The sequence below is a fragment of the Miscanthus floridulus genome, chromosome 16, assembly GCF_019320115.1.
Source record: "Miscanthus floridulus cultivar M001 chromosome 16, ASM1932011v1, whole genome shotgun sequence".
In the NCBI taxonomy this organism is placed as follows: Eukaryota; Viridiplantae; Streptophyta; class Magnoliopsida; order Poales; family Poaceae; genus Miscanthus; species Miscanthus floridulus.
Window position 1 is genome coordinate 5,681,243 of NC_089595.1, and position 16,103 is coordinate 5,697,345.

At 47.7% G+C, this 16,103-nt stretch overlaps 2 protein-coding genes across 9 annotated transcripts; both read left to right on the forward strand.

Annotated features, from left to right (window-relative positions):
- The first annotated feature begins 1,846 nt into the window (after window positions 1-1,846).
- On the forward strand, window positions 1,847-2,314 carry LOC136510183 (L-type lectin-domain containing receptor kinase VIII.2-like). Its single transcript, XM_066504730.1, has one exon. It carries the CDS (start codon window positions 1,847-1,849, stop codon window positions 2,312-2,314), a length of 468 nt encoding a protein of 155 aa, XP_066360827.1.
- Window positions 2,315-4,540: 2,226 nt separating this feature from the next.
- On the forward strand, window positions 4,541-8,925 carry LOC136514025 (uncharacterized). 8 transcript variants are annotated; one of them, XR_010773497.1, is made up of 7 exons: window positions 4,541-6,220; window positions 6,545-6,968; window positions 7,123-7,239; window positions 7,385-7,417; window positions 7,563-7,676; window positions 8,443-8,551; window positions 8,748-8,925. XR_010773497.1 is itself a non-coding variant. In XM_066508005.1 (5 exons), exons 1-5 carry the CDS (start codon window positions 6,722-6,724, stop codon window positions 8,752-8,754), a joined length of 438 nt encoding a protein of 145 aa, XP_066364102.1. In that variant the 5' UTR covers window positions 4,541-6,721; the 3' UTR covers window positions 8,755-8,925. The 8 variants fall into 8 exon arrangements, 2 of the variants coding, with proteins under 2 accessions (XP_066364102.1, XP_066364101.1); XR_010773499.1 differs by having other exon boundaries at window positions 4,541-6,888; XR_010773494.1 differs by lacking the exon at window positions 8,443-8,551.
- The last annotated feature ends 7,178 nt before the right edge of the window (window positions 8,926-16,103 follow it).

Consider the following 16,103-nt stretch of genomic DNA (forward strand, 5'->3'; position numbering starts at 1 on the left):
ACCAAGGGGACAATGGTCACCTCGGTCTGGTCAAACGCCATCCCTGCGCCACGTTGTACAGACAAGACAACACCGCACGACGATCCACCATCTAAATACGGTTCGATAGGACACATATACAATTCTACCCACCATAGGATGGGATCCACGACGAAGGCCTTGACTTAGAGGTCATCCGACCCAGCGGGAGCCATGACCCCAACAATCGGGATCATGGCCCTCGTCTCCTCAAGCCAACAAGGCGATCAATGACCCAGGGGCGACTACCAACTCCTGTACTATGCCCTAGAAAACCAGGAGGCGAGGACGAAGACCACGGCGAGGACTACGTCGCATAGGACGGCTGGCGAACCACCACCGTGCCTACAGTGTCGCCACGGCCGGTACAGTAGCACCATGTCACACCATGCCGCAACATGGCCACAAGACCATGATGACAACCACGCCCAGACGTGCTCCACCAGACGGCGTAGCTTGCAAGCCAAGTTAGCTAGGACCTTCCTCAGGCTCATGACTCTTTGGTCGGGAGAACCTTCTTCCCTGTATATGATCTGGCCCCGAACTCTATATAAGGGTAGCTAGGGCACCCATCTTGGGGATCCAACTCTGATTCATTCATTCTTACACCGTAGAAGGCCTCCTGAAGCTTCCCTTCGGGCAGTCCGTCTCCTAGCTCTAGATCTCCTACCTCTTCCGGCATTCTTGCACCCCTATTGTAAGAACTTCATAGCATTCAAGCGAGGAACACGCACTCGATCATCTCTGAGACTGTACGTAGGGCTCCGGTCTGAACCCGTATAAATCCTCGTGTTTTTTGGATGCTACCATTGTCTTCCTAGAGCATCGCGTCGATCGTATAAGTTTACTAGTCCGGTTTACAAAACACCGACAATATCTAACTATGTGATTCATACGACGTACAGCTTTGTTGGTGAATATAAATTTACAAATTGGTTGTATGTGTTATGGATACTTCCTGGGTCTGTCAGTGAGTGCATGCGCTATGGATACAGGGTAATTCGCAAAAAGAAAAATTATAATAAAATTATAATCATAATACATAAGCTCATAAGTTTTCAATTCAAATCTAATGTCCTCAAATTTGTACTATAATTTTAAAATAATATACCAATTTAAAAAGATTATTGTTTAAAAGCTTGTCCTTTTTTGAATTAAAATACGCCTAGTAATTTTAAGCGAAGAGAGTATATATATATATATGCAAATGCAACTAATAAACTGTTTAAATTTTGGACATGAATTTCGCATTCAATTCCTATAGAATTCGGGAACAAATTCGAATTGCACCAATTTGTTTTGGGCCCAATCTCAAGACTGTTTTTGGCCCAATTTGTAGCCACCTTACACGTTAGCCTCTCGTGAAAGAAAAAGAAAGCACTCGTCGGCTCCACTTTTTAAAAGCATTTTTCCAAACTTTTTTATTCAACACGTCATTTCGTCCACTTTTAATTATAACGGTGTCAAACTATGTTAGAAAATGTCTAAACTACCCTCAGGTCTACTAGCATAAGTGTATGTGATTTTTTAATCTTGGCCGCAGATCCAGATAGAAACGGTGCAGGTTCATTGCCAGTATAAGTGTATTTCTAAAGTATTTCTAAATTTATTTTTCTAAAGGAAAATGGTTGTATAAGGTGTAAGCATGACTTCACGGTGAGGTCATCAAGGTAGCAAGGCAGAGTTCTCTTTGCTGCTCGCTCCGGCCGCTCGCGCAGTGTTGCGCGCGTGGCGTTGTCGCAGAAGCCAGTGAGGACGACAAGCCGCGTAGAGCTGCGCCACCCCGTCCCGAGCCACCGACGCCGCCGCGGTAGAGTTCGACACGCCCATGGACGTCCAGTTCGGCGAACCTAATGGGAACCACGAAGGCCCGGATCTCGACTCCATGGTCACCGCCGCCTCCGCCAACCTCGAGGATGACGTCACCGGCGGCGTCGACCTCACCTGCGAGAGGACCGTCCACGCCGGGATCGACTACCGTCCCTCCGGTTCCGGCGACGGGAAAGGCGGTGTCTTGGAGGTGTTTGTGTCCTACGCACCCAAACGCCCGCCTAGGCCCGTGTTTTCCATGCCGCTCGACCTCGGGGAGCACGACAAGGACGCCGCGTTCGTCGGATTCTCCGCCTCCACGCCAGGGAGCACGGAGACGCACGCCATCGAGCAGTGGAGCTTCTCCACCGCATCGCCTTCGCCATCCCCGCGTTCGGCACCCGCCGCGACGCAGCCCGACTCTACCCCAGCGCTCCCTCCTCCCGTCGCCAACCCGGTGCTCTATCGCTGCTGCTCCCAAGAGTGACGACGACGGCGCCGTCGCCACCAGCTTCCTTAACGGGTGCCGCCGCGCCGGCCGGCTCGAACGCGAGGACGCCACGAGCGCCCTGTCCTGCCCGTGGCCGCATGGGCGCCGCCACGAGCGCCCCACCCTACCACGTGGCCGCACGGGCCGTCCCCGGCGCCGGCGTCGTGGCCGCCGCCATGTGCGCCCTGCCCCACACCGCGAACGCGCGGACGCCACGAGCGCCCCGCCCTGCCCCGCGGCCGCACGGGCCGTCCCCGGCGTCGGCGTCGCGGCCACCGCAGCATGCACCCTGCCTCACGCTACGATCGCCACGAGCGCCCTGTCGTGCCCCGCAGCCGCACGGGCGCCGCCACGAGTGCCCCGCCCTGCCCCGCGGTCGTCCTCGGTGCCGGCGTCGCGACCGCCGCTACGTGTGCCCTGCCCCACGCCGCAGACACGCGTGCCGTCCTCGACGCCAGCAGCGTGGGCGCCGCCGCGAGTGGCCCGCCCCACCCCCGCGCGGGTGAGCTCCGCCCTGGCCAGGACGGGCGCGCGCAAGCGAGCTCTACCCCGGCCACCACGACGGCTCGCGGGATAGCTCCGCCCACCGGCAACTGCGACAGTGCACGGACGAGCTCTCCCTGGCCACGTTCAGCGAGAAAGAAGTGGGAGGATAAGGTTGTGAGAGAAGGGTATTTTAGACTTTATGACCGTTTTGGTCCACATGTCAGGACTGTCAAACGGTGAAGGTGGCCGGAATGGTGCGGAGAAAAAAAAAAGTAAAATACGATGATATCTAGGTGCGTTCGAATTTTAGTGGCGAGGCACGAAGCATGTCTCCTAATGGCACACACGTAGAAGCCTCGGAGACGCCGGACGCCTGCGCTAGACAGCTTCCTTCAGTTCTGCAGTTCTCCTCTTTCTTTCTTTCTTCCCGTCGTCTCTGCTCCCCTGCCACCACGCGCTCGCCGCGGCTAATCCCAACTACCCAAATCCAAGCCAAGCGACCGTCGCCTAAAACCAAGCAAGCTGGAGCGCAGGAGACGCAGCCGCTCACCCCCGCTTCCGCTGCGCTGCAGGTGAGAGTGCGTTGGAGCAAACCCTTCTTCCTCCCCCAATCCCATTGTCCCGTTAGCAAAGCCCTCGAATCCTAGCTTCGATTTGGGGTTTTCTCCTCTCCTTTTTTTATCCTCAATCAATAAAAGAAAGAACGAAAGAAAGAAAGAAAGAGGAAAAAAAAGACATAAAAACACATTTTGGGGTTTTCTTGGACCTTGTTATCAATTTTTTTTTCTTTTTCCTCTGTACCGCCGTTCTGGTTCATACTTCGATTCTTGGGCCAAGACTCCCTTTTCCTGGGATGAATGCTAGTGCGCTCCTCAAAATCGATTTTGGGTGGAAGAAGGTTTTACAGACGACCAACACATTTTTGGGGTTTTTCTTGGACCTTGTTATAAAAAAAAAGGAAAGTAATAAAATAAAATAAATAAAAGTAAAATAGAAATAAAAAAAATCAACGCGCAACCTTTGCTGAGTTAGCTTAAGCACGTGATTCCAAGACCAAGGTGATCTGGTTTTCTTGGTGCTCTGTTCCTGAAGCCACTGCTTTTATTTACAGGATATAAAACCCCAATCCCCCTGAGCCAATCCATTATATAGCAGCTGTTGATGACGTAGCAATTGTATGCAGCCAATAACTGGTTAAATTATTAGCCATCCTCCCATTCAGCTGCATGTCTGCTTCCCACTCGATGACTCACTGGTCAGCTCAATGAGAGTGAGAAGTACTAGGAGTGAATTGTAATGCCGTGGGACGAGAAGGAGACAAGCAAGTCCCACCTTCCTCAGTGCTTGGCTGAGTAGGAGGACCACCAAGTTACCCCCAACTCATCCTCTTCTCTCCCCTGAAAAGACTTGAGGTAAGCTCCTAATTTCCACCATATTTTTCCCAAAACCACCAAGTCAAATTGCAGCAACTATGGCTATATATATATATATATATATATATATATATATATATATATATATATATATATATATAGACGTACTGTTCTGTAGCTGGCCGCAGAATAAGTTATTCTGTGGCCACTTTAAGTTACGATAATTACTATACTAATTTACAAGATTATGGTAACTCCCTCATAAGTGATTTACTATAGCATTATGGTAAGTATGATCTTGAATTATAGTAACCCACATGTATCGTAAATGTGTATTGTCATTATCGTAAATTGGTACAAACATTATCGTAAATCAAGTGGCCATATGGCCAGCTGCAGAATAGCCTTACCGTATATATATATATATATATAACATTTCATTAAAAAAGGACAGACCCAGTGCCGGAGGCTCCCACATGAGTGGGGTCTGGGGAGGGGAAAAACCGAGGCAAGCCTTCCCCCACAAATTCTGCGGAGAGGCTGCTTCGAACTCGCGACCTGATGACTCAGTGAGACAGCTCTCACCACTGCACCAGGCCTGCCCTTCAGCTATAGCATTTCATTGCTGTTGGAAAACTTGCTGCTGAAAGGCTTAACCGGAGATTAAAATCATCGGTCCTAATGATGCATGGACTTATCTATAGTTTAAACATCATAAATCAAGGTTTGGTGCCATAGTATTTTTTTTCTAATTTAGTGATTTGTGACAATATGTTTCCATAGGGTTTGATTTTGGTCCTTTTAGTTAAAAACAAGTAGGATTGTAGTTTGAACTGGAATCTTAATATTACTGATTGACGTCTTCAGCGAAGGCTTCACGATATATAGTCCTCATGAGATGTAGTAGGAAAAAAGATAAAATTCTTACAATATCAGAAAACAATGGACGACTTTAATTTGGTAGACTCTAAATCATTATCCTCAACAACAGTCGTTTGATCTAGACTTTTTCCTATAAAGAAAAAAAGGAATGATGCAACAAGATCTGATATAACTTAAGGTTTCAACTAGATTAAATACATATTAAAAATTCATTGAGGTTCAATGCAAAGGATGAAAACACATATATCGTACTTGAAACACTCATCACAGCCGAATAGAGACTATAGAGTATCAAAGTGGATATTATGTTAGGAAATGAGGAGAGAATAAAGATGACTAAATTTTATTAGTATACACTCTAAATCTATACTATAAAAGAGCGAAGGAATTGAAAAATAGCTCTCACCCAGATGATTCCTACCCACCTTGCATCAGGACCCTTGCATCAGTTGATATATTTTAATCTAATGGTCTATTATTAATTCACATGTGGGCCACTCCAAGTCTTACGGCTACCGTAAGATTTCTTACGCGTTCCTGCCATTCAGCCCGGGTGTCGACGCCCTCGTGCCAATTTTATTTCTCCATCGACTTTCTTACCCACCCCTGTACCCGCATATCGGCAAGCCGGTGCCTTCTCTTGCTTTTTCGTTCCCCCCTTCAACCCTCTGGTCCCGATCCGCGTCGTCACTCCGTCCCGATCCACGTCGCCGCCCCAACCCAGGCCCCAGAGCTCGCCCTCTGCTTCACCAGGAAACTCGCACCCGTCGTCGCCGGGGAGGGCGCCCCCAGCGCCGCCGTCGAACTCTCCTACCACCACATCGACCACGACTGGAACCCGCTCCCCCACGGCAAGCACCGCGTCGCCGTCTCCGTCGGCGACCCCGCCAGCCCCGAGCAGGTGCACCTTGCGTTCACGGATGGCGTCGACGAGATGCGGGTCCTGTTCGTGTGCGGCGACCGCGGGGAGAGGGTCGTCAGGTACGGGCTGCAGAAGGAGGACGAGAAGGAGTGGAAGGAGGTGGGCACGTATGTGAGCACGTACGAGCAGAAGCACATGTGCGATTGGCCGGCGAACAGCAGCGTCGCCTGGAGGGATTCGGGATTCGTCTTCGATGGCCTCATGAAGGGATTGGAGCCCGGAAGGAGGTACTTTTACAAGGTACCGTGAATTATCCCCTGCTGTAACTTGGAATGGTTCAATTTTTCTGATTTTACGTTTGGCTCTGTATCATTTTTTTAAACAAAATCAGGATTTTGCTTATGTAAATTTTGTCCCAGAAACAAAAAGGTAGTAGGTCCTCAAGCTATATATGCAGCAGCCTAATGTTGCAGTTGGGTTACCTGAGGTGCACAAGGGTTGGAATTAACTGTGCTTTAGAGTGTGCTGGATGGATCATTGTGTTCCTAAGATTAAATTGTGTTGATTCAGAAGAGATTTGTTGATTCAACATTGGCAGTGTAGTAAGATTTGTTATCTATGCAGATGCAAATTGATAGCCCTTACTGTATTTTGCAAGCTTGAGGAAAGGCGAGCATTCTGTCCTCGGAATCCATGCAGGGAATCAAGGAATTCCTAGCTGAAATCCTTCTCAATTCTCATCTCGGTTCTCCATTCAGGACACCAGCTTCTCTACAGTGATGAATATCTTGTGTCATTCTCATGTACAACACTTTTTTTAGCAGCAGTACTGCCGCCACCCCTGAGCTCCGTCGGGTGCTCGCCTCCAATGACCAGGCCAACGGCCTCAGACGGATCCGTGTCATCGTCCAGGATAGCGATTTGCAATTAATTACTTCGATTCTGGCTGAATGGCAGGAACGCAAATGGTAGGTGGCCCACCGGTGGATTGATATGGAGCATTAGATTTAAAGATACTTGGTTATCTAAGGGTCTGTATTAAAGATGGGTAAGAAAGCTTAGGTGAAAAAGTATTCTCAATTCCTTACAATGACGACCGTGATTAAGAGACATTGTTGTTTTCGCTTTAAATTTAGAAAATCTTTCTTTTGATGACGATTGGGTTGTGTTTGCTTATAGTGCTTGTGTTGCTGCCTGTGCAGTGATGCGATTACTAAGGATGACATTAAGGTCTTCGCGATGGTGCCGTCGAAGCCTGACACTGAGTTTCCTAATGCTGCCCGCTGGTACGAGACCATCTCTGTGGCTGTAGCCTCAAGGTTCGATTTATTTCACTGGTTGCAAATTTTTAAGTGTAGTAGGTTGATGTCTTTCACTGGTTGCAGATTCAGGTTTGATTTATTTCACTGTTTGCAAATTGCAAATATGTAAGTGTCGTACATTGATGTCCTTCATTGGTTGCAGATTCCTGGTAAGGCAGTTGGTCCTGCTACTGAGGTTTGTTCTCCCCATCCTAAGCCATACTGCCCCATTTTCTTTGTTTATATCAATCTGTCTTATTGGTCAAGCAATGAGAAATAGAAGAAAGCAAAACTGTTCTTTTCGACAGTTAGTCAATGCTTTTGCTTTGGTGTTCCTGCAGGTCGCAAAGGAAGTTGGGTTTGAGCTACCGCCACCAGGCGAGTATGCTGTTGGGATGTTTTTTATGCCAACCGATGAAAAGCGTCATGAGAAGGGCAAAGCTGGGTTTAAGAAGGTTGGTGTAACACTGTTAATAAATTTGGTAAGAGAGAATTTCTTATTTGACACTGGGAAAATGAGTCGTTCCTTTCTTGGCCCTGAAATTTTCTTCGTTCCCTATTTGACACCCACTTCAACTTTCATCCCTAATTTGACACTACCGTCAAATCCGTTAGCTAACGGTGTTAACTGGCTGTTAAAAAGACGTTTTTGCCCCTAGAAAAAAAAGCGGCGAAGCAAATTTGAGAGGAAAAAAAACCTGCGCCTTTTTTTTGCAGCTGGGCGCATGCATCAGAGGCGGGCGCAGGTTTTTTTTTCCTCTCAAATTTGCTTCGCCGCTTTTTTTTCTAGGGGCAAAAACGTCTTTTTAACAGCCAGTTAACACCGTTAGCTAACGGATTTGACGGTAGTGTCAAATTAGAGATGAAAGTTGAAGTGAGTGTCAAATAGGGAACGAAGAAAATTTCAGGGCCAAGAAAGGAATGACTCATTTTCCCAGTGTCAAATAAGGAATTCTCTCATTTGGTAATGGTAGTCTATGAGCAATGCAGGATTTGTATGTTAAGCTCATTTCTCTGATAAACTCTACCTTTATACCACTTGTGGCAATTGAACAACCAATGATCCATTGATAATTTCATTAAATAGAGAAAGAATCGATATCCAGCTATGGTGCACTATATAATTAGAAAAAAATTAAAATCCAGTTACTACCACTACATTGAACTAAATCTTTTCAAATTGTGTCCCTAATTAAGCTTAGTCAGCCTCTTTCTCTGCAGAAACCCTTCTAGGAGCCCATTTGTAAGAAGAATGGTGATATAGTATTGTGGGCATATCCCTTCGCTGTTATTACATCCATGCTAATTTAGATGTTTGATCTTCAAGCTGGTTCGTTTGTGAAACTTCTCAGCATTTATTAATAAGTTGATCTGTCACTTTTTAATTTTCATTTGTTATTGCATTGGCTATTGTGCTATATTTTTATGTAAAGTTCTCTTAAATTAGACACAAATCACATTATACCATAACCTTCAAAGAATAATTTTGTAACGTAATCCTTCTCTACTTTGTTTCTTGACAATAGGTGCTAGGAACATAGGCTGGCTCAGGACTATATAATATGATTTGGAGTCTTTGCAGGGTACAAGCCACCCCACTCATTATCATGTTGTGTGGGGCTACAACAATTTGCTGCTGATGGTGACAATTTATACTGTATTTTGTTAAAAGGTTACATTTTTAAATGGCTGTAATCTCCTTAATTTTCAGTTGAATAATTTGTTTATTCCTTTGCACTATCTCTGAGTATGGTTGCAGTTACTTGGCTATAGATCAAATACAATTTTTTAAATAATCTGTGCACCGAATATGGATGTGTTTTGAAATAAACATGGTGACTTGATTTTCACTTTGCTAGCTTTTTTACATTATGTAATGGGGGAGGACAATGATGAAGAAGAGTTGTAAAAAAATGACATTATTGTTCCTCTGTTGTTTATGAATTTTTTAATAGACACGTGCATGTCGCTGTGCACCGAATACGAATGTGTTTTGAAATAAACATGGTGACCTGATTTTCACTCTACTAGCTTCTTTACATTATGTAATGGGGGAGGACAATGATGATGAAGAGTTGTTAAAAATGACATTATTGATGTTTATGAATTTTTTTAATAGACACGTGTGTGTCGTATGTGCATATCCACTAGTGTATCTATAAAAATTCTAATACTTACGTAAAATAATATTCTAAACCATGCTTGTTGTCATGGTAGTAGATGAATCGGTGGAGGTGCGCGTGAGGAAATCAGATGGTGACACAGAACGTAAGAGATAGCGATTAGATAGGTTTGGGCCGTCAGCTTGACGTAATACCCTATGTTATGTGTTTTTGTGGATTGTATTACGTATGATTAGATGAAAACAAGGGGGGTCTTTACCCGTCTTATATAGCTTGGGGGTAGGGTTATAGATCGGTTATTTATATCCTGATTGGTTTTACAAGATAGGAAGTTACAGATATTACGGGATCTGGCGTATCCGAGTGGGTCTCCTAGATCACTGAAGATCTTCACGCAGTCTTGCGAGGCACGTCAACCTGTGTCGTGCCTCGCACGACGCAGTCTTGTAGGCCAGGCCTCCACCAGTGGTGTGGCCCATGCACAGTCTTATGGGCTAGATCTCCCCTAGTAGCTCGGCCCTTGTACAGCCCTGCTAGTATCGAGGGTTATACCCCCACAGCTAGTCCTCAAGTGTCTTGCATTCGTTGAGCAACACCGTCCTGAGCTTGTTCGTGCTGTTGAGCATGCATCCGAGCTGCTAAACATGCCGTCCAAGCTGTTTGAGCTTGCGTCCGGGCTATCTGAGCATGCGTCCGAGCTGTCTTAGCATGCATCCGAGCTATTCGTCCGGTTGCTGGAGCCGAGCGCACTCGAAGCCAGGGTTTGTCAGAAGGATGTAAGGAGCTCAAGTAAAAAAAATCAAAGTCTCCACCCTGGGTGAAGTGTGCCCACTTGTTCTGGGCATCGAAGTTGGTCGCATGGCGTCCTTGACTTAGTTAGCGCGGAAGAACTTAGCCATTTTGTAGAAGATTAAGTCAAAAAATAAGCACATTCACCGCGAGGTGAAGTGTGTCCACTTAATCCCCGAGCCTAGTAATAGGTGAAGTAGTCACGTGATGCCAAGGTCCAAAGTAGTGGTCTTCAGGTGCCTGGCCTAGTCCCCAGTGTCACTAGAAACTAGTGTAGAAATAAATACAGTCATCGCGAGGTGACGTGTACACACATAGTCTCCGAGCATGCTGGAAGATTACGAAGAAATCTTGTAGTAGGGTCAGAGAAAAAATATCGTGTCGTAGCAAAACTTAGCATTGAATATCAACCCGCGTTTGACATGGTTTGACGCGGCGGCCCACCAGGCCCACTCAGCGGCCCAGCGGCATGTAGAGACTTTGGAAGAGAATGCGGCGCGGCGGGCACGGTTTTCCAAAAACCCTAGAAGGCGGAGGGTCAGGGGTCGAACAGTTATAACAGCACCGCGACCCCGACGTACATTCCCCACTTTCTCTCCGCCACTTCATCTTCTTCCTCGCGCCCATGCCGCGTCGCCTAGCAACTGCTCCACCATTATAGCAATTGCAAGCACGCAGACTCCTCCAGGCGACAGATCTGTTGGATGGCGCCCAAAAGAAACCGCGGCGGTTCGAGTAGAGCATCACGCGAGCTCAATCACATCGAGGAATGGGTGGGGTCCGTCAACAACGAGGCGGCGCTGAATCGATTGATAGAAGACGGCGTGCTACCCGATAGGTGATGGCGGGATGGTGTCCGGCTCACGGTGAGAGCTTTTTGACTCCTCACGACGACGAATTAGTAGTTTTGGAAGATTATTTCTATCACGGATTTGGCGTTCCAATCCATCCGTTTCTCCGTGGTTTGATTGATTATTACGAGATTAGCCTTTGCAATCTGGGCCTGAATTCCATCCTTCATGTCTCTGTCTTCATCTATTTCTGCGAGGCTTATCTTGGCATTCTTCCGCATTTCGATCTCTTCCGCCACTTTTTCTGTTTGAAAGCCCGGGGGGATCTAGATCTAGGATCATAGGCAGCGCATACTTGCAGCTTCGGGACGGGATGGTTGGCCAATACAACCCCCCCCCCCCGTTGAACACAAATGTGAAGTATTGGGCGTAGCGATGGTTCTACATGCCACAGGGGGACACTATGTGGCATGCGACATTGATCAGATTCCCATGAGCAATGCCAAGTGGTCAGAGAGACCTGGTGCCAATGGGATGGAGCAAGTGATAGAGCTATTGGCACTGATTGACCGGAGAAGGGTGGAGGGGGTCGTAGTGGCGACAAACTTCACTTTTCGACGATGCCAGCCTAGCAAGGAGAGAGCACATCCCGGATATGAATTCCGGGGAGATACTGATGGGACCCATGAGGTGCCCGAGCTGATTAATCGTGATGAAGTCATGCGGCGAATTCGGGTGTTGTTTAACCTCGCGTGCCATCGTAAGATCGACGATCAGCAGAGGGTCTTCAGTGTAGGGGCCCTCCCGCCATAGGTAAGAGCCTTTTTTTAGTTTTGTTTGATCCCTTATCTGTTGCAATTGCAATATACTCATTCGTTTTCCTAAAGATTCATGGGCAGGATCGGTCGGTATACTTCTCAATGATGCCAACATCTGACTGGCCGAGGGGTGTTGATGCCCGATCGAGCCGTCCTCAGTGTCGATCCAGCCTAGAGGCTGATAGGGACAGCTCAACCGACCTTGACGGTGAAGATGAAGACGAACGGATGCCGTATGTCCGCGAGAAGCTCTGGGGGAAGGGGCCGGCTAGCGAGGAGTCATCCCCGAAAAGAAGAAAAATAGCTACATCGTCTCACCGTGAAGAGAGGCCGGTAACCATTGGCGCGTCCATCTAGCCTCGAAGACGGCAAGTGGTGATGTCAAGTTCGTCGGACAACGATGGACAAGCGGCGCCTCCTTCACCAAGAGCCGTGACACCCTCGCCATCTGCGCTGGCTCGGGCAGAGACACGAGAGAGGCGGTGGACGCGGGGGGCTACAACAACAATGCCTGACAGCACGCGGGCGGCACCAGTAGCAGCAACTCGGGTGGCGCCATCAATGACAGACCGGATGGCTACTATAGTCCTCGAGACCACACGGATGACTCTGGTGGCAGTAGCGCAGGCAACCACCGTGGTCCCCGAGACCACACGAGCGACTTCGGTGGTAGGGGTAGAGGCACTTGGTAGTTTGGCTACTGGGCAGACCGGTTCTAGGCGGGGATGCAGGTTTCGAGTTGTGCAGCGAGAGTCCTAGTTGTAAGTGCTTTATTTATTTGTCGTATTCCTTCGGCACGGTGGTATGCTTCTTGGCGATTTTTTTTGTTGTAGTGCGGAATCGATGGAGGTCCTGCAGCCATCGGCTGCTCATAACGGAAGGCACACGGAGGGGCCGGCAGCTCCCCATGCCGAGCAAGCACAGGCAAGGGCGGATCCAGTCGCCCCACCATGGAGCAACCGACGGTTGCGGAACCGACCGCCCCTACTATGGAGGAGCCCTCAACAACTGGACCAACCTCACCTGGCGTCGGATTGCATGACGAGGGCGATCCTAGTGTAGAGGAGGCATGGGATGCTACGACGACATCAAGTGGCCTAGCCGAAGCAGGTACGGAGCCTGCGGGGGATGCGTCGAGCAGTGCAGCGCAAAGTCCACCCACAATTACTGAGCAAGCATCGTCTACAGCGGCGTCAACGGTGGGAGAAGCGCTCAGACGCTCTGTTTGAGCACGGTAGTATCCAAGGAGGGCACCTTTGCCGATGGCTGCCATGGAGATCGAAGAGATAGTGCAGGAGCCCACCTCGCCTCCCCAGCTGCTCCACACGGTCATTCAGCGTGGCGAAGAGTTTGAGATGCTGGAGGAGGTGGAGGCGAGCACGGAGACAAAAAAGATGAGGGCTAATCTGACATCGATGATGGGCCATATTGAGGTAAGCCTGAAGAGATTGCCTTTGTCCTTTAAATGGCGTAGTCTATTAATCCATTTGCCTGCTGCAGAATGTGATGAAGGTGTCCGAGCAATGCCGGCGGCAGCTGGAGGAGATGGCTCTAGTATTGGAGGAGAATAAGAGTCTGCAAGCGTCAGTGAAAGACCTCTAGGCGCACCTGCTCTAAGAGCGCCACTGCAGGGAAGACCTAGAGGTGAAGGTTCTGGCATTGGAGAAGGAGCACCAGCAAATGGAGGTGGAGAGCCAGTCGATGGCCGAGCAGATCAGCCGAAGCATTGATCGACGGAAAGGTACATCTTAGAATTTCGCTTTGGTGGTATTCAGCATTGTGAGATGTCTAAGTGTTATACACAGCACTAGAGATGGAGCTCGGCCTTACCCAGGAGGCCTTCAGCCAGATTCAGGAGGCGAAGGAGAAAGCAGAAGAGAAGGTCGAGAAAATCACTAAAGATCTTCGACGTAAGTGTTTTTCACGCTATTTTGACTTGTGCGGCGTTAAACGCATGCTTAGCATACGGTTGTCTTGTTTGAAGAGTATCGACACCAGGCCCAGGCGTAGTTCTAGGTGCTCATGGAACAAGTGAAAGCCCATGATGAAAAGCTAGAGGCGATGACCGCGGGAATCCAGCCCGTGCTAGACTGCGTCAGCCTTGAGCAACCCGAGGGAGCATGGCTGCCCAGAGACGAGCCATACCGGTCAGTCGTGGATCGTTGCCGGACAGCATGGGTGGACTTCAAGGAGATCGCACGCAGCGCTGCCCATGGAGCCATCGTCCACACACTCGCGCAGCTACGGTAACACTACCCTTCAGTGGATCTTTGAAGGGTAGCGACTGGGTACACGTAGGTGAAAGATCCTAATGGCTAGAGGGGGGGTGAATAGCCTATTAAAAAATTTCTACAAAACACTTAGCAAACCGGTTAGACAAATATAAGGCGAAGTGAGTGTTGCACTAGCCTACTAAAAATGCAAGCCACCTACCATAATTCTAGTTTCTATAGTCTCTATTCACACAATGGCTATGTCACTACACTAAGTTACTGTGCTCTCAAAGGCTAACTAAAGAGCCATACTAACCAAACTAACAAGCTCTCACGACTAGCTACACTAAAGAGCTTGACAACTAGTTTGCGGTAATGTAAAGAGAAAGAGCAAGATGTTTATACCGCCAAATTGAGGAATGAACCAATCAATCACAAGAATGAATACCAATGAAGACCAATCACCTCAGAATCAAATGATGACACAATGATTTTTTTACCGAGATTCACTTGCTTACCGGCAAGCTAGTCCTTGTTGTGGCGATTCACTCACTTGGAGGTTCACGTGCTAATTGGCATCACACGCCAAACCCTCAATAGGGTGACTGAAAGTGCATCTAGCCCTTTAGTGGGTTTTGGATGATTGAATGACAACGTGATTAAAGGACTAACTCGTTTGCTAAGTGTGGACAGGTAATAGGTTATCTCATAGGTATCTAATAAAAGCCAAAATGATGTGTTGTTGTATAAACAATCTAGTTCAAGCACAAGACAACAATGCAAATGGAATTCATATGAAGGCTTATTTATTGTGGGATTTCCATGTACTATGTGAAAGCAAGCTCATGATTATTAGTTAATGAGACATGAGGGATTGCATATGGAATGGTCTCATATTTGAAGCTTGCTAAATTAAATTGAAAAAGATGACAATACATATGAATGGATGATTCAACACAAGACGTGACTTGATGGCTTGAGATGGTGAAGATAGCAAGGAAAGGCTTTGAGGTACTAAGCAAGGGTGAAGGGCAAGCGACGGCTTGGTGGCCGAAGAACCTAGCTAGGGTGAAGAAGAAAGTACTTGCATTTAGTTGAGGTACTAATCAAGCTAAGATGGTCATATTGATGTGAAGGATCAAATCTATAATGAAGTATTTGATGGAAGTGACTTGATACATTTGGGATTATTCAAGTTTGATGAATGGAATCAAGTCACATGCTCAAAGATGGCTATGCTCAATTGAAAAGATCAACATCAACATATTAGCACCCTTACTTGATGAAGATTGAAAGGGACGGCATCAATTCAAAAGAAATCAGCTCAAGTGGTATAAATTTATTTTTCCATTGATCTTGAGTTTAATAGGTATGCCGTACTATTAAGAGGGATGCATCATGTTGATAGATAATATTTCATAAGTGCTCAAGCCAACCCATGTGAGTTTTGAGTATTTGAGCGACAAAAGAGCTAACTGATTTCTTGCTGGTCTGGCAATACCGGACGTGTCCGGTATTTATACCGGACGTGTCCGGTATTTGTCCAGTAGCTGTAAAATTGTTGTTCTCGGGTTGGTTCGTCGGGAGTTCCGACATAGGTCGGGAGTTCCGATGGTCGGGAGTCCCGGCATGGGTCGGGAGTTCCGACGTCTCACACTCTAATTGATTTGGAGGGTTCACTGTTCTGGTCATACCGGACGTGTTCGGTATTCATACCGGACGTGTCCGGTATGGATGACCAGAAGCCAATGGCTAGTTTTCAAAAGCCTTGAGGGTCGGGAGTCCCGACGTGAGTCAGGAGTTCCGACGGTCGGGAGTTCCGACACTTCACTAACTTTAACTCAGTTACATGTTTTTCAAATTTTCTGAGTGTCGGGGGTTCCGACGTAAGTCAGGAGTTCCGATGGTCGGAAGTCCTGGCATTCTTTGGGAGTTCCGACGCCTCACAACATCACTGTAACTTAGTTACCATTGGCGCAGTGTGAGTCATACCGGACGTGTCCGGTATGCATACCGGAGATGTCCGGTATTGCAACGGCTATAAAATGGCTAGTTTTTCAAGGGGCTATAAATACCCCCAAGCCTCCACCTGTGGAGGCTGCTGATTCTGCTGAGATAGACACACGTTTTTGAGCCTTGCCAACTCTC

Excerpts from the sequence above, each read along its gene's own strand:
- LOC136510183 (XM_066504730.1), top strand. The coding sequence starts at position 1,847 with ATGGACGTCCAGTTCGGCGAACCTAATGGGAACCACGAAGGCCCGGAT.
- LOC136514025 (XM_066508004.1), top strand. The coding sequence starts at position 6,722 with ATGTACAACACTTTTTTTAGCAGCAGTACTGCCGCCACCCCTGAGCTC. Across the intron at positions 7,240-7,384 it reads TCTGTGGCTGTAGCCTCAAG|ATTCCTGGTAAGGCAGTTGG; the intron begins GTTCGATTTATT and ends CATTGGTTGCAG. Across the intron at positions 7,677-8,442 it reads GCAAAGCTGGGTTTAAGAAG|AAACCCTTCTAGGAGCCCAT; the intron begins GTTGGTGTAACA and ends CTTTCTCTGCAG.